Consider the following 17230-nt stretch of genomic DNA (forward strand, 5'->3'; position numbering starts at 1 on the left):
ACAGTTTTACTGTGTAGCTTAGGCTGACCTAGAATTTGCAATCCTCCAGCCACTGTCTCCTACGTCTGAATTCCTTCTTGAATAGTGGTAGTCACCTATATAGTTTTAATTGGAACTGGAGAGTCTCTGTCCAAGACCTGGGTAAAGGCACAGAAGGCCACCTTTCTGGAGGTGGTGAGGTCAGTATCCAGATTCCAGTGCAGAATATTGAAAGGGGACAGAAAGGAAGGAATTTGTGTTATCAGATGAAAACTTAACCCACTTAGCAAAAGGCCACTCCATCAAGTTCAAGATTGCCTATAGAAATGAACTGTGTAACTTAAGGACTGCTATATTTCAGCTCTATGCTCTGCCTCTCCTCACCACACTCTTTTCTTTTTCTTCCCTTTACTTCCTATCCTCTAATTAATGTTAGTAGTCATTGTGGCCTTGGAATTAGCATCATTGTTGCCACTTATAATAGCTCACTATAAAGCATTTAAGTTTAATTTGGATAAGTAATAGAGTCCAGGGAAAAATCAGGTAAACAGAATATCTAATATACTCTGCTGTTATTTTTTTACTCTGTGCATATGTCTGCAGAGAGCAGAATTATCCATTTGAGATAAAGTGACCCAACTGAGTTGTAAAGTATTTTCTCAGCATAGATGTTTGCCCTTTTATTAGCGATAAACTCTTAACAGGTAAATTTTAATATGACAGACTCCTGTGTTAAAATCTCTTATGACTATTTTAAAATAGTCATAAGAGACATTAATAGTATTATTTTTTTTCTTCAAGTTCTCATCTTTCAGCCATACATCCTGAAATCTATAGGGAGAAAATAATATAGCAGCTAGTATTTGCTCAAAAGAATATAGAAGGGGATGGGGTGGGTGGTGATAGAGATAAAAGAAAGCTGGTTATAATTTGTGAGATGAGGATCATTGGAATTTCCTTATACTCAGTGTGTGTCCATAATAAAAAGGTTTTCAAAAACCTTACCAGAGGCTCCTCATTGCCTCAAGGTAGAATCCAGTCCCCATGGGATGCCTTTACCACCTGTTACCTAGTAACCCTTCCAGATTCATCTCCAAAGGTGTTCTGGCTCCCATATTAACATTGCCTGCCTCTGGCCCTTTGCACTTTCTTTTCTTCTTAAAAAAACACTCTTCCATCCCATTTTATACTCCATTGACACTCCAGTTTAGTTTCATAAATCTTACATATTCCCAGGTAGCAGATAACATTACTTCTTAACCAGGCTTTTGTTAACTGACCCCTGCCCAAGTATGGCTGAGGACCTTACATCTATCACTGAGCTTCTCCCAACTTATTTAGCCTTTAGCACAGAAACTCTTCCTTTCGGTCACCTGCCTAGTTCGTGTTCTCTGTCTCTGTCTCTGTCTCTGTCTCTGTCTCTGTCTCTGTCTCTCTGTCTCTCTCTGTCTCTCTCTCTCTCTCTCTCTGTATTTGTGGGGGGAGGTGCCTGTGCATGTGTGTGAATGTGGAAGACAGAGGTCAACCTTGGGTGACATTCCACAGGAACTATGGACCTTGTTTCTTGAGACAGTCTTCACTAGGACCTTGAGTTTACTGATTAGGCTAGGCTAGCTGGCCAGTGAACCAGGTATTAACTTGTCTCTACCTAGGGAGACATCTACCATGTCTAACATTTTATGTGAGTTCTAGGGTTCAATCTCAGGTCCTCATGTTGTCACAACAAGCACTTTACCAGCTGAGCTATCTCCTCAGTCCCTGGACTCTAAGAACTTTTGGAGGAAAATGATTATGCCCTGTTCACACTTGTATTCTTGGTGTTGAGTATAATGCCTGGCATGCAGGTGGTAGTACACTTTTAAGAGAATCAAAGGCCCACCCAGGGCTTAGGGACACTTGACTTTGGGTCTCTCGGTGTCTCAGGATAGAACCAGTGGTGCTTGGGGCTGAAATGACTTTACTTGCCACCTTGTTTTCTCCTGCCTTGAGCTCTAGTTATGTTTCCTCAGGACTTTGATGGCCTTTCTGTGACCCACAGCATTGCAAGCATGGGTTTGAACATATTTTTCTGTCTTTCTACTCATATGACGAGGAGGCTCCCACCAGACGTGGAGCTTTTGCATCACCCTCCCCCCATCCTCACTCCTGCTTTAAAAATCACAAGCTCTGAAAAGGCAACCAGTACTAGGAGGCACTTTTAAATATGCTGGCAGTTGATGCAACCAGTTGCTCCTCTACTATGAATAGATCTCTACTGCAGGACATAACTTCAGAGAGCATTTTTATGCCCAAAGTGAACCAGTAGCCATGATTTAGGAATGCTAATTGTAACACCTTGAAATAGGAAAGAGAAAAACTGACTAAAATCTCCATTTGTAGACTGGGTAAAGAAATTGTAATTTAATCATCATGCAATGGAATTTTATACAGAAGTAAAAATGTAAGAACTAGACTGAGACAAATTGGTTGAATCACATCAAACACTAGAAAGTAAAAAAATGTGTCAACTATGATAGTATTATTAAATATAAAGATATACAAAACAAAACAATACAATATACTGTATTATAGTCTGTTCAGGCTGCTGGAACCAAATAGCAGAGCCTAGATAGCACACAAATAACAGATTTATCGCTCCATTCTGGAGGTTGGGTACCAGCAAATTCCATGTCTGATGACAGTTGGCATTTGTCCAAGTATCCTCATGGGGTAGAAAGAACAGTTTAACTCTCTGGAGCTTCATAAAAGAGGACACTAATTTCATTCATAGGTATTCAACCCTGATGACGTCATCACCTGCCAAAGGCACCATCTCCAAATGCTGTCACATTAGGGGTTCGATTTCAATACATGAATTTTGTGGGCATACAGACATTTAGCTTATAGTTTGCACATATAAAAGCAGGTAGTTTGCTCTGGTAGAATGGAGGGATATATGGGGGTCTGACTTGTAATTGAATGCTGAGCACATGGGTTTTACTGCATTATCTTTCATTAATAGGTACATGTTATAGCAAGCTTTCTTGTTGGACTTTCTTGAACTGCCAGCCCGAAAATAATGACCCAGGGACTTGTCATTAATTATGAAAGCTTGGCCTTAGCTTAGGCTTTTTTCTAACTAGCTCTTACAACTTAATTAATCTTTTTCTATTAATCTACATTTTGTCACATGGCTCAGTTACCTGTCCTGTATCCTGTATGTCTGACTTTTTCTGTGTCCCATTGGCGACTCCTATGCACCTAGATTCATCCCTCTGACTTCCTCTCTCTCTGCCAGAAGTCCCACCTATACTCTCCTGCTCAGCTATTTGTTATTCAGCTTTTTATTATCTCAATCACAGCAACACATCTTCACACAGCGTACAAATGTTCCACAATGTGGTTTTGTATATCTATTGCATAAGAAGAACCACCACTGAAAGCAAATCTGACGGCAAGTTCTAAGTGAGAACATATTCTCAGCACTTAAAAAGGAAACAAGACAGGTATAGTGTCACATACCTTTAATCCCAGCACTTGGCAGACAGAAGCAAGCTTATTTCTGTGAGTTCCAGGCCGTCCATCCAGGGCTACATAGTGAGACCCTGTCTCAAAAATGTGTATGTGTGTGTGTATGTGTGTTTGTGTGTATCTCAGTGTGTGTATGTATATATAATATGTATACATGCACATATTTACACACATATTTTATATATATAAAAGTCTCTTCATTGTTTCTTAAAAATTTTTACTGTTTTCCTTTTACAGTTTATGGAGGTCATCCTAATTAAATCATTCCCCACTTCTACCTTATGTAAAAAGATGACTGTAGAAATACAAATTACTGTAGTCCTCATTGATGATCAGCAACAAGTAGAATTAAGTACACAGATCCCCTCAGCCCCCTGACAACTCTTGTCTCCTTGTTCATCCCAGATGTTGCCATCGTGGACATGAGCGATATCTCCAGACAGCCGTCCCTTTTCTACCATCTTGGAGTCCGAGAGAGTTTTGACATGGCTAATAACGTAATTCTGTATTATGATACTGATGCCGACACTGCTCTGTCATTGAAGGTAAGGAGCACTGTTTACCTTCCTTTGGATACTTAATTTGTGTCCAGTTGAAGTAGAACCTCCAGCACTGGAGGTTCAAAAATGTAGTAAAGGATGGCTTGTAGAGTTTTTTCCGGCACACCACACCTTCTAGCTTCCACAGAAGACTCCTTGGCGGCTGTGTGAGCATCCTTGCTATATTGAACTTTTGCAGGCACTCAGTCTTAAGGAAGTAGAAGCAAAATCTGTTAGTTTCCATTGATGTAAACTCAAGGCTCTGAGTCCCTTCATGGGTTGCTTGAACCAAATTTACACGTTATAAAAATTAGTTCTCAGCCGGGCGGTGGTGGCGCACGCCTTTAATCCCAGCACTCGGGAGGCAGAGCCAGGCGGATCTCTGTGAGTTCGAGGCCAGCCTGGGCTACCAAGTGAGTTCCAGGAAAGGCGCAAAGCTACACAGAGAAACCCTGTCTCGAAAAACCAAAAAAAAAAAAAAAAAATTAGTTCTCAACTTGCATAAGTAACCATATGAAGATGGTTACCAAAATGAGCAAAAAATTAGCATAAACAAAATCAGTATTTCATTTATTTTCCTCTAGTCTGGAAGCAAAGCTAAACTGTGGAAACCTGTATGTTCCTGCACATCTCAGTAATTACTGAGAATTTCAAAAATGTGGTTTTTAAAAGCTTCATGCTAGCTTTCTTGGATAGTATAATACTTTTAAAATGTTTGTATTAATAAAATGTAAATTTCTATTCAGAATTATTCTGAACTTTATCTTTTATTAATAGTGTTGAATATCTTAGCAGTAGCTGGGATATCCTGGTCTATGTGAAATCATTTTAAGAGTAATATATTAGTTTGTTTACAGCAGCACCTCTCAACCTTGACTGGCCCTTTAAAATCACCCAAAGTAAATGCCCCAAGGCCCAGGTCACACCCAGGTCAGTTATATCACAGTCTCTGAGGGTGGGGCCCAGAAATGCTTTTTTCTTTTAAACCTCCCACATATACAACCAGGGATGAGAACCAGTGGTTAAGAGAGTTGGACTTCACAGACATTATTCCTAAGTGTTCAGCTCCCTCAGTACTAAAAATCATGAGCATATAGCAATACAATTTGATGCCAAAGTTGAATGCTTGTATTTCTTGAGATTTAATATTAAACCAGATTTTTCTGGTTTCTAAAGTGATTAGAGAATATTTCCTGCAAGAAATGCTGTTTCAGATGTATAATCTGTATATAGTAAATTTTACACACCCTTTATCTAAATATGTACGATGTAAATAGAGCTCAGGATTGTATTGTGCAGAAATCATTCATATGACCAAGAAAAGAAACTTTTGTCAGCATAATTTACATTGTAGAAGTTTCCAAAGACTTTAAACCAATGTAATTATTATAGGTCTGTATATATGGACTTCTATTCACTAAATCAATTGTGTTTAGAAATCTTTAGAAGTTATAAATATGAAAATTTTCATTGTTTATATTTTGAGAAATATGAAGTTAGAATATATTTTCTTAATTGTGTACATCTTTCCTCTACTGTGTCTTATCAAAGCCTTCAATAAAACCCTATGACCTAGATAAGTTTTGTTTTGTGTTTTTTTTTACAGTTGTGGAGGTTGCAAATTTTTTAACAGTACAACTATTTCCTAAAATGGAAGTGACTAGCCATTTATAGACAAAAAGCAGGAGACTGAAATGTTACCTGAAAACAGAAATGTCACAATTTATAATAAATGTTTTATATGGAAGGCATTTAATTGTGTATTCTTTTTAAACAAATGTCAGATTTCAGTGTAAAAATGTTACAATCAAGTGCTGCATATCATCATGCTAAGTTAACAAATACTGTTGTCATTATACTTTGAACATGCCCAGACAGCTCTAGTGTGGTATCAGGACTACTTTGAACAACAGTCCTCTGAGAGAAGGCTGAGTATAGCATGGCCTGAAGCCTTCGTATTAGTCCAGTCAAGAAATGGTTCAAACTGAAGCATAGCCCAGTCCTTTACTTACTGTCTTCTCTGGCAAGGAACCAGGGCACCAAGCACCTCAAAGTGAGATCTTAAACCACATATGAATAAATATGTCTCTAATATATATATGAGAACATTTTATAAGTATACCCCCTCACTCCAGTATTTGCAGAACTAACCAATTATGATCAGTTTTCCTTTGCATCTGAATTCTGCAGGTTGAGTTTCATTCTATTTGAAAATTTCAGAAGGTAAACCAAATGATTAACCCATTAATATGGGGATACTACTGGCTTGTAAGATTTGACTTTAAAATTTATATTCATATTTTCTTTTTCTTTTCAGGATATGGTTACTCAGAAAAACATAGTAAGTACTTTAAGATTTTTTAGCCATATTTATATAAATTAGTAAAATGCTTGACTGATGATCTTTCAGGTTGCAAGGAGATTTTAAAAAAAATATTCTTACTTATTTTGCGTATATATGACAGGGTGATAGGGACATGCACCATGGCATGTATGTTGGAGTCAGTGCTCTCTTTCCCCCATGTGAGTACCAGAGATTGAACTTAGATCATCAAGCTTAGTGGCAAGTACATTTACTGGCTGAACTAGCTTACCAGCCTACACAGGTGATTTCTTTTTAATCATACCTGTTGATTTTGATTATAAGAAAACAACTAGAAATGACTTGTCCTACAACTCACTTGGTAGTTCAGGACTCACTCAGCCATTCAAAGGGTGGGGCAAAAGGTCAGGTCAGGCAAGTATGTATTCATTACTCACTAGGGCTTTGAACTTGGTGCAGTCTGGGTGTTTCTTTCTGAGTTGGGCCATTCTTCCTGCAGTCAACAAAAGACTTTTGTTTGTTTGCTCATTTTTGTTTTCTTTTGTTTTGCTGGAGGCCAACATTCCATACTTGCCCACCAAAATTTTCCTGGTAATGGAGGAATATGAGCTTGTACCCCAGTTCATATGGAGGCCATGCCTAACATTCTCTGATATAGTTATAAAGAAATGGGGTGGAATTCCATTTCCTTCTGTTTCTACCGGTTTCTTCCTTAAGTACTGAAGTTTCCAGATTTGCATCAACCAAGTTCCTGTGCTTGCATAGTTTCATCACCATGTTGCTTTGAGTAGGCTTATGAAACTGTCACCCTTAAAAAACATTTCAACAGCTTGCCCCCTCAGAAAGTGTACCAAATTTACTATATATATATATATATATATATATATATATATATATATATATATATATATATATATATATATATTCAGCCAGGCAGTGGTGATGCATGCCTTTAATCCCAGCACTTGGGTGGGAAAAGCAGGCAAATCTGAGTTCAAGGCCAGCCTGGTCTACAGATCGAGTTCCAGAACAGCCAGAGCTACACAGAGAAACCCTGTCTCAAAAAACAAAACAAAGAAAACCAAATAATTTATTTTATGTGTATGGTCATTTTATCTGCATGTCTGTTTGTGCACCATGTGCATACATTGTCCATGGAGTCCAGAAGAGAGCATCAGATCCCTAGGAACTGGAATTATAGATGAATGTAAGCTGCTATGAAGGTGCTGGGAATCAAACCGAGGTCCTCTGAAAAGCAGCCACTACTCTTAACTACTGAGTCATCCATCCCTCTAGCCCTACCTGTTGAATGTGCCCCATGCTGTTTCCAGCCCACCTTCTGATATATGGTATATGGTATAGTGTTTTAAGAAACTATAACTTAGACTCAGGAATAAGCCCTTGGAGCATAGCTTCTTTCCCACCAGCCCTTCTAGAAGGAAAGGCTTTCTTGCCACTTTTCCTGTTCCACTTGGAGTTCCTCCAGGGACATGGTGGAAAGGGCCCAGGAAATGAGGTTCTTAGCAGGGTAGCCTCTTTAGGAGAGTAGGAGCTTTATGTGACTACTTCTTCAGAAGGTCCCACTGAGGAGCTGAGGGACTCAGGATACCAACAGAATTTCCCACATGAGGTCAACCTTCCTCCCCCACCCAGGGATGACATTTTAGAAACAAAGTAATTACCATTAGAACATAGATTTATAAACAGTTATTTTTAGAAAATAAGACAGAGTGGTTTGGAGTTTCTCTTCAAAACAGAAATGGGGATATGTGTGCCTTTCTGGCATACCCTCCTAATTACCCAGGAATTCTATTAATGTTTGTAGTAATTCTAAGTATAACTTAGCCTCATTCTTCCAGTGTGGTTTGTTTGGGAATAACTTACTCTAGAGGATTTGGCAACAGCTACCTCTGCTATAGTTGGCATTCCATTAAAATTCAGTGCCTAAGTGGGACCAAGTCCTGTGCTCATTGCATGAATTGGCTGTTTGAAACCTGGAGCTTATGCAGGGAGCTTGGCTCAGTCTGGGAGGAAGGGACTGGACCTGCCTGGACTGAGTCTACCAGGTTGATCGCAGTCCTCGGGGGAGGATTTCCCTGGAGGAGGTGGGAATGGGGGGTAGGCTGGGGGTAAGGGGAGGGGGTGGGAGGGGGGAGAATAGGGGAACCCGTGGATGAAATGTAGAACTGAATGGTATTGTAAAATAAAATAAAAAATAATAATAATAAAAAATTCAGTTCCTAGTATTCAAATGCTTGAGAAGGTATAAAGTACCACAGCATTCAGAAGAATTAAAGAGAATGACAGAGATAACTTGTAGGAAATAAAATAGCATCAACTAGGAAAGACTAAAGGGAAATAAACTGGGGAGTACTTGCATTCATGCTCATCCTTCAATATTATCCTATTACAATAAAAGAGAGTTAATTTTTCCATTGCAGATAGGATGTAAATAAGGCAAATAAAAATGGTTTGCATCCGCAGAATGGGCAGTTTTCAGCTAATGGTGGGTGATTAAACATTAATACAGAATGTCAAAGTAAATTGGTTGAATTTTAAGAAGAGTTTGCTCAGTTATCCCTTGTCTGTGGATTGAATCCTGCAATCATATGACATCAAAGGTTACAAGAGAGAAACTGATAGAAATTTTGGTTTGTGATCACTTTGGAAAGATTAAACACACAGGCACCCCCCGACACACACACACACACACATACACACACACACACACTACCACCACAACCACCATAGTCATAGATAGTGAAGTGTAAAGCTTGTGAGTTGGGTATAGACTAAATGCCATACTCTGAGCATGCAAACATGCTGACATATGTTTAAAAAAAATTGTATATACAAGCTATTTTGAGATCTTCAGAGAGTGGCTTGTTGGTTCTAGAATTTTTCCTGAAAGTGCATTGACTTCAAGTTGATATGAAAGAGGGATAGGCATACTTGTCTTCCTTTTTAGGAGCAATGCTTTATAGGGATTTGAAGGATTATAAACCCATCCCTAGGTTTCAGACTGGAACATCCCCAGCTCTTCTGGGTTTCTTTGCTCGCCCCCTTTTCAGATAATGCTCATATTCTCATGCCCCAGGTTTTTTTATGTTTTACTTAAATATAATGCACACACCATAAATTCTATCTGTTTTAAGCCCACTGTCTGTCTTAGTGATTTTTGTTAAATTACAGAGTTGTTAAGCCATTGCAACAATCCAGTTTTGGAATATTTACATCAATCCCCAAGCTGTCTACTTGCAGACAATCCCTATTCTCACTCTCAGCCTCAAGAAACTGCTAATCTCTGCAATTTTTATAGATTTCATATAAATGGGTCATGCATAATACATTATTTTGTGCCTTTCACTTAGCATGATAATTTAAAAATTCATCCATGACATAACGTACACTCATAATTTTATCTTTTTGCTGATGAATGGCATTCTGCTGTGTAAATATTCCACATTTATTCTCTGTATTCCTCAATAATAGACTTAGGTTCCCATTTTTGGCTTTGCACAATGCTACTATGAACATTCAAGTACAGGTCTTTATGTAGTCATGTGTTCATCCTCTTGGATAGATACCAGGAGTGAAATTTCTGAGTTGTGGCATATGTGTGTGTGTAATATTATATATATATTTAATATATATGTGATATATAACTTATCACAATGATTCTAAACTTGCTGTACTGTTTTACATTTCTACATGAACTGAGAGGTCCAGTTTCCTCATAGCCTCACCAATTCCCGGTGCCTGACTTGTATGTGTGTCTTTTCATTATAGCTATTTTAGTGAATATGATGTGATAGTTCTGTGATTTTAATTTACATTTCTATATTGACTAGTGATATTGACCATCTTTTTTCTTATTAGTATTAGCTAGTTACAGTTTTTTAGACTTATTTTTACTTTATGTGGATTAGTGTTTTTTGCTAGCATGTATGTCTGTGTGAGGCTGTCAGATCTTGGAGTTAACAGACAGTTGTAAGCTGCCATGTGGGTACCTGGAATTGAACCTGGGTCCTTTGGAAGAACAGTCAGTGCTATTAACCGCTGAGCCATCTCTCCAGCCCCTACAGTTTTTAATGGTTAAAAAATATTTTTCTGTTTTCTTTTTTCTTTAGACAGGGTTTCTCTGTGTAGCTTTGGTGCCTGTCCTGGAACTCGCTCTGTAGACCAGGCTGGCCTTGAACTCACAGATATCTGCCTGCCTCTGCCTCCCAAGTGCTGGGATTAAAGGTGTGAGCCACCACCACCCAGCTGGTAAAATTTCTTTTCTAGTCATTTCCCCCTTTTTAATTGGATTGTATACTTACTATGAGTTGTTAAAGATCTTCATATATTCTGTAACCAAGTGCCTCATCAGAGGCTTTATAGATTTTTTTGTAGTTGTTATTGATTTGACACAGGGTTTCATGTAGCCAGGGCCGACCTTAAACTTGTTATGTAGCAAGGGATGACCTTGAACTCTTGATCTTTCTAGTGCTGGAAATTATCATAGCTGGAGCTCCATAGATGCATTCTCCATCATGACAGCATATCCTCAAAACATGAGTCAAAAATAAAACCTTCATTAAGTTGCTTTTGTGAGGTGTTTTGCAACTGCAATATAAAAAGTAACAAACATAATTCTTAACACTATTAAGTTTTCTAATCCATGAACATGGGCTATCTTTCTATTTTGGTTGTCTCATTTCTGACAGCAAATGTTTCATAGTTTTCAGAATATGCATTTTTCACCTCCTTGATTTAAATTCAATTAAACTTTATTATTTTGATTATTATTATAAATGGAACTGTTTATTTTTCTGAACTGATTATAAAAAAGCACTTTTCACAAAAATATTTTAATACCACATTTAGTTCATAATTCAGGTATTTGAAAACTACAAGGTTTGTCAGTGTTCTAAGAAAACAACTCACTTTTGCTGTATTTTTTTTATCTATAGCATGTTTATATTATGGTAGATCAAGATTGTGTCTTTATGGAAGAAAAAAGATTGAAAATATAGCCAGCCCTGAGGCTGTTTAGTCAAGTCAACCTTGGAACTTCCTGGTACTTTGTCAGTAGTGTGCATAATCTAAAGGTATTCTGCAACTTCTTTTGTTCTAATATTCCTTTTCATGGGTTGATTTATATGAATCGCTGGGAGCAGAGTCTGAGACTTGATTTAGGGCCCAAGCAGGGGGCAAGGGGAGGGCATGAAGCCAGATTGAACAGAGAGATGAGTGGAACAATGATGCTGGCCCATTGATAGTGATAGCTGTGCTCACGTTCCCTGGGAGGGCTGAGCTTGGAAGGGCTTTTCTGTGCTGTCTTGGGTTAGCATGAGATGCCGAGGTTTTCATACTCTTGTATTCATATGCCCATGCAAGGAGTAGAATCTTGGGTGAGGTACATTTTGCCACTGATAAAGTTCCAGAAGGGTCTGACAGTAGAGCTGGTCTGCTGAAGAGCTCCCAACTGATGGGTATGCACTGCATTATAAACATTTCATGGGAGAAACAATGTAAGTATGGAAGTCATATGTACATCAAGAGCAAGGAATGCATCCCTCGGGCTGATAAGCACAGAAATAATTTTTTTCAATTGAATTGAAGGTTTATTACCTGAAAACTACATAACTTGAACAGAGAGGAGAGATGGAGACCTACATTGTCGCTATATCTCAGAATTATTGGGTTATGTTCCATTTTATGTTTATAAAAGAAATTGTTGAAAGAACGCTAGACCTCATTTTCACTTGTCAGGCCCTAATGCCAGAGTTCAGTTGTTTTGTACATAAGAGTTAAATTTCCAAGCTAGAATCACATTATTAAAAAGTACTATTTTATTAAAAACTAATCTGGTTCTTGACCTTTGGACTAGGTGATTATTTTTTTCTGGAAAGTAAGATTTTAGAGAAACTCATTGTTCCTGTTCAAGTGGTTATCTTTATAATCCCAATGAATTGAAAATTCTTTGAGAAACAGATGCTGGCAATATTGGGAGCATTGTTTTAAATTCTGGACAGCTTCTCCAACATATGGGTATAGTTAAACCTAAGTTCAAGGATAACAGATTTTTTCCTAGTCCTTTCCTCTTCCCCCTTACTTTTAAAGTTTGCCATGGCTTCAGAGCCAAAATGATCAAATGTGATATCTTAGTTTCTTTTCCTGTTGCTGTACTAAAATACTCTAACAAAAACAACTTCAGGGAGAAAGGTTCTATTTGGGCTCACAGTTTGAGAGTACAGTTTTGTATCATTGTAGGAAAGCAGCTGGTCATATCACATCCACAGGAAGGAGGAGAAGGGGAGAAGGGAGGGAGAGGGAGAGGGAGGGAGAGAGGGAGGGAGAGAGGGAGGGAGAGAGGGAGGGGGAGAGGGAGAGGGAGAGGGAGAGGGAGAGGGAGGGAGGGAGAGAGAGAGAGAGAGAGAGAGAGAGAGAGAGAGAGAGAGAGAGAGAGAGAGAGAGAGAGAGAGAGATTAATGCTACCATTCAGCTCCCTTTCCCCATTTATGCAGTCCAGGGGCCCATCCAAAAAATGTTTTTACCCACAGTGGGCAGGTCTTCTCAGCTCAGTGTAATCAAGATAATTCCCCAGAGGCCCATCTCCCAGGAGATTTTTAGATTTTACTAAATGACAAAACTAGCATGCTTAATATAAGGGGTTTGATGGACTCTGGTAAAAAGAACAATTAAATTGCTCTTTTCTCTTCCATGTCCTTTGGGTTTTCTGAGTTCAAACAAAAATTTCTACCAGTTTTAGCAAAGACTCAATTTCAAGCAAGGCCACAACCCACAGTAGATGGAGAATGAATAATTTGCTTCTTACATAGTGATGGTCAGTTTTAATTGTTAACATGACATAATCTAGAATCACCTGGGAAGAGTGATTCTAATCTCAGGGATCGTCTTGAGCAAGTTGGCCTGTGGGGTGTGTGTGTGTCATAATTGTGTTAATTAGTATGGGACAACTCAGTCTAAATGTGGAGGGGGCACCATTCCCGTGGTTTGGAGCCTGAATTGTGTAAGAAGAGATACAGTTGAGTAGTAGGCTTGCTAGGACATTCTTAGACTACCAATCACATACAAACTCTGCCTTTTGTGTATTTGATTTCTATGTCTTCTGTCATTTCTACCTTGCCTCAAATCTCTGCTAGAGTTTTGGTTTGTTTTTTTTTTTTTTGTCTCTTTTTCTCATTCCTGTGATCTTTTTTCTTTCAGGTAAGAGTGTTTTGGATGTACAAATCATAAAACTTGTCTCTTTATCTCTTAACCATCACAAGACCAATGTCAGAACCACATGATTGGTATTAAATTGTACCTACTAACTGAAGAAGTCTTTGTAATGCAAGACAGCAATACAACTTCCTTAAGGCATAATTCACAGAGCATAGAATTTACAGTACCCACCTATTTGTTTAAGGCATCTTATTTAGATTTATTTAGAGATTTTCAGAATTATGCTGAAGTAACAGTTTCCTGAATCCTTGTAAAGGAGAGAAAAGGCCTGAGATTTGTTTAGCTCTGTAGTCATCTGGGAGTCAGTCGCTTAGTTAACTTTGCTGGGTTTAGGTTTCCTCATGTATTAAAAACAAGTAATTGGGTGGCTTCTGAGCTTTGTGCCAGCTCTGAAGTATAAGATATTTTCCATTTCTCTTGAAGTAGTACACTTATCCTATTGAAATTCTTTATAGCTTATGTGCATTTGTTCCTCTTTTGACCATATACATACAAGAAGAGTAACATTATAGAATGTTCTTTGAATTGATGTTGAAAAAACAAAGCCAGACTATATTTTCCTAGATAAACACTTGTGTTGACTTCAAATTTTTCTAAATGGATATTTTTAGAAAATTATTTATGAAGCTTAGACAAACATTGTAAATATTATTTTTGGATTGCTATCAACTTGGACTTTCTTCCTCAATAAGTTGACCTTGTCATACATGGTCACATTAAATAATTTTTTAAAAGTATTCCAATATGTTCGTTAGTTTGCTAACTTTTCTCAGTCAGTCTTCTGGACTTTTTTTTTTTCATTTTAATTTTCACTAAGGACTTCTGAAACACTTGAATTATGAGATAGGAGATTCTGAAGTCTCATATTCTCCTGCCATTCATCTGCAAGTACTCAGAACTCAGTTTATTTTGGATTTCCTAAATCACTGTCTGCCCTTAATAAGTTTTTTCCTCTTCTGACCTGAATAAATATTTGTGTCAGTATAATTATTTTTTCTGGAAGGTCAAGTGTAAAAGTTATTCATTTTAAAGTTAACTTGTACATACTGTAGTTGCTCCAAAGAATTCATAAACCCTGTGTTGCTGACAAGTAATTTTGCTACCTGCTTCTAGCCATAAATAAAAGTAGGTGCTAGTATAATGGGGGCCTTTGGTTTGTGTTTTCATTCTAGAATTGGATTATCAGCCACCTTGCCTAAAGCGTTTGTAGCAGAAACAGCTGAGGAGCAATCCTAGCTGTCTTTAGTTAAAGTCATTATTGAATGTAGTGGATGTGATAGCCAGCTCTAACTGTGAACTCGGGCCAGCAAGACAGCTCAGCAAGTAAAGGAATTTGCTGTCAAGCTTGATGACCTGAGTTCAATCCCTAGAACCCACATGGTAGAAGGAGAAAACCAACTCTAGCATGTTGTCTCCTTATTGACACACATGCTACGGCACAATGAAGTCCTGTTATACACACACACACACACACACACACACACACTCACACACTCACACACTCACACACTCACACACTCACACTCACATATACACCAATATATTTATTTCTGCATTTGATACAACCTAAGAATCAACCAGGGAAGAGTCTCAGTGAACAGTTCTCCAGCTTGAGTTAGCTTATGGACATTCTTGTGAGAGGTTTTCTTAGTTTGGCTAATTGAGATGGGAAGGTCCACCCTGAATGTGGGTGGCGCCCCCATTTCATGGGCAAGGTCCTGCGTTTTAAGGGAGCTAAGTACTAAGCATGTACATATATATTCCTCTCTGCTCTTTACTGTGGCTGTGACTAGCTGCTTCAAGTTCCTGCCTTGACTTCCCTGAAATAGTGGACTGTAACTTGAAATTGTAAACTGAAAAAGAAAAACCTCCTTTAAATTGCTTTTGTCTCAGAGTATTTTATCACAGCAAGAGAAATGAAACTTGAAACAAAGGATAACTGAGTGGAAGCTCCAGAATGCTCTGCTGAGGCTGTCCTGAAGAATCCAGGCAACTGCTTCAGAATGAGCTGTACCCTACAATTATTGAAAGCTTTATCTGTGAATCCCAGGGCCACAGCTAAGACATTCTGTGTGATGCATTTGCAAATAATCATGAGTGGTAGTTCTTAGCCTACAGGGAATAATATACCCTCCTGTTTTAGGCTGCAGGAATATGTGACCTTTGGATTTTGAGAATATGTTTTATATGCTTAAACACAAAGGTTTATAAAGAAAATTATATTGAATTATAGTCAAGGTAATTTAAAAAGGAATACATAATAACCTCCATGCTATTTTACAAATGTATTAAATAAGATTAAACAGCAGGTCTAGAACAATCATAATTTTGTAGTAATGATGAGTATTAAAAGTTATTTTGAGCCGGGCGGTGGTGGCGCACGCCTTTAATCCCAGCACTTGGGAGGCAGAGCCAGGAGGATCTCTGTGAGTTCGAGGCCAGCCTGGACTACCAAGTGAGTTCCAGGAAAGGCGCAAAGCTACACAGAGAAACCCTGTCTCGAAAAACAAAAAAAAAAAAAAAAAAAAAAAAAAAAAAAAAAAAAAAGTTATTTTGAGGTATCTATAGGCACTGATAGGAAAAAGTCCATTATTTCTATTAGTGACAAAGCTTTTGGTCTTGCTAATACTATTAGAGCAATTTTACCTATATTCCTAATGATGTGTTACATTTCACTTGAAGGTACATGATGACAAAGATTAAATTTGCCTCATTTGGGTTCAAAAACTTCAAGAATTAATGGATCCCTTGGTACAAAAGTCCTAGTCTGCTTTAGAGCTACTGTGCTTAGCTATTGCTTGTTGGATGCCCACTGTGTGCAAAGCATGTCACAAAAATGCCCATATTTAAGCTACCACCTGTTGAAGTCGATGCTATTGTTGTCCCCATTTTAAAGAAAAGCAAACTAAAGTTCAAATATGTAAGTTCACTTTCCAGGGTCATCCATCTAGATTGAATCAGAGCTGCTACTCTATCCTTGGCCCTTTGAATTTTTCAGATTGCTGTTTTTGAGTTGAAATGAGATTACTTTTTTCAATATTAATGTGTTTCTTTTTCACCTAACTTCACAAAAATGAAAAACAAAACATGGCCTGCTTCATCTGAGAGGGTGATGAAATTGGCACATCTTCCTCCCCTGCTGATACAGAGATAAATTTTTATTGGTACCTTGGCTACACACACAACACAAAACAAACAAATACAAACCTTAAGTTTCTTTTATAGATTTTGCCCCTCAGCAACTATCTTTAGGAAAAGACCACAGTACAAAGATGTAATATGGAAATATGTTCATCTTGAAGTAATACTTAAAAATCTTCAAATCAAACTGAAAGTAACACAGTAAGATAATGTATTAGGTAGGCATTAAAAGTTATGACATTTAAGACTATGTAAACTTTTGTAATGAGTGCTTCTGAAAACCTGGTATTTAACCAAGTGTTAGTATAGGACACTGTTCACAGTTTGATATTTACTTATGGAAAAAATTTGAAAAATTCATTTTCTAGTCTAGGAACTAGAATCTTAAGAGGACAGACCTAAGCCCTCAATGTCAAAAACCAGTGGTTGTTCCTTGGCCTCCTGACCTCACTCACTCTGCCATAATCATCCCTTTAGGAATATTTACAGAGTATCTAGGATAAGA

The 17230-nt window shown here is 37.9% G+C and overlaps 1 protein-coding gene across 1 annotated transcript in view; it reads left to right on the forward strand.

The window, feature by feature from the left end:
- The window catches only part of Map3k15 (mitogen-activated protein kinase kinase kinase 15), a 131420-nt gene that overhangs the window by 11332 nt on the left and 102858 nt on the right, over nucleotides 1-17230 (forward strand). Inside the window, exons 2-3 of the mRNA XM_006973268.4 lie at nucleotides 3895-4034; nucleotides 6346-6369. Coding sequence (XP_006973330.3) covers nucleotides 3895-4034; nucleotides 6346-6369 — 164 coding nt within the window. The remainder of the gene's footprint in view (nucleotides 1-3894; nucleotides 4035-6345; nucleotides 6370-17230) is intronic.

Source organism: Peromyscus maniculatus, chromosome X, assembly GCF_049852395.1.
Source record: "Peromyscus maniculatus bairdii isolate BWxNUB_F1_BW_parent chromosome X, HU_Pman_BW_mat_3.1, whole genome shotgun sequence".
Taxonomy (NCBI): domain Eukaryota; kingdom Metazoa; phylum Chordata; class Mammalia; order Rodentia; family Cricetidae; genus Peromyscus; species Peromyscus maniculatus.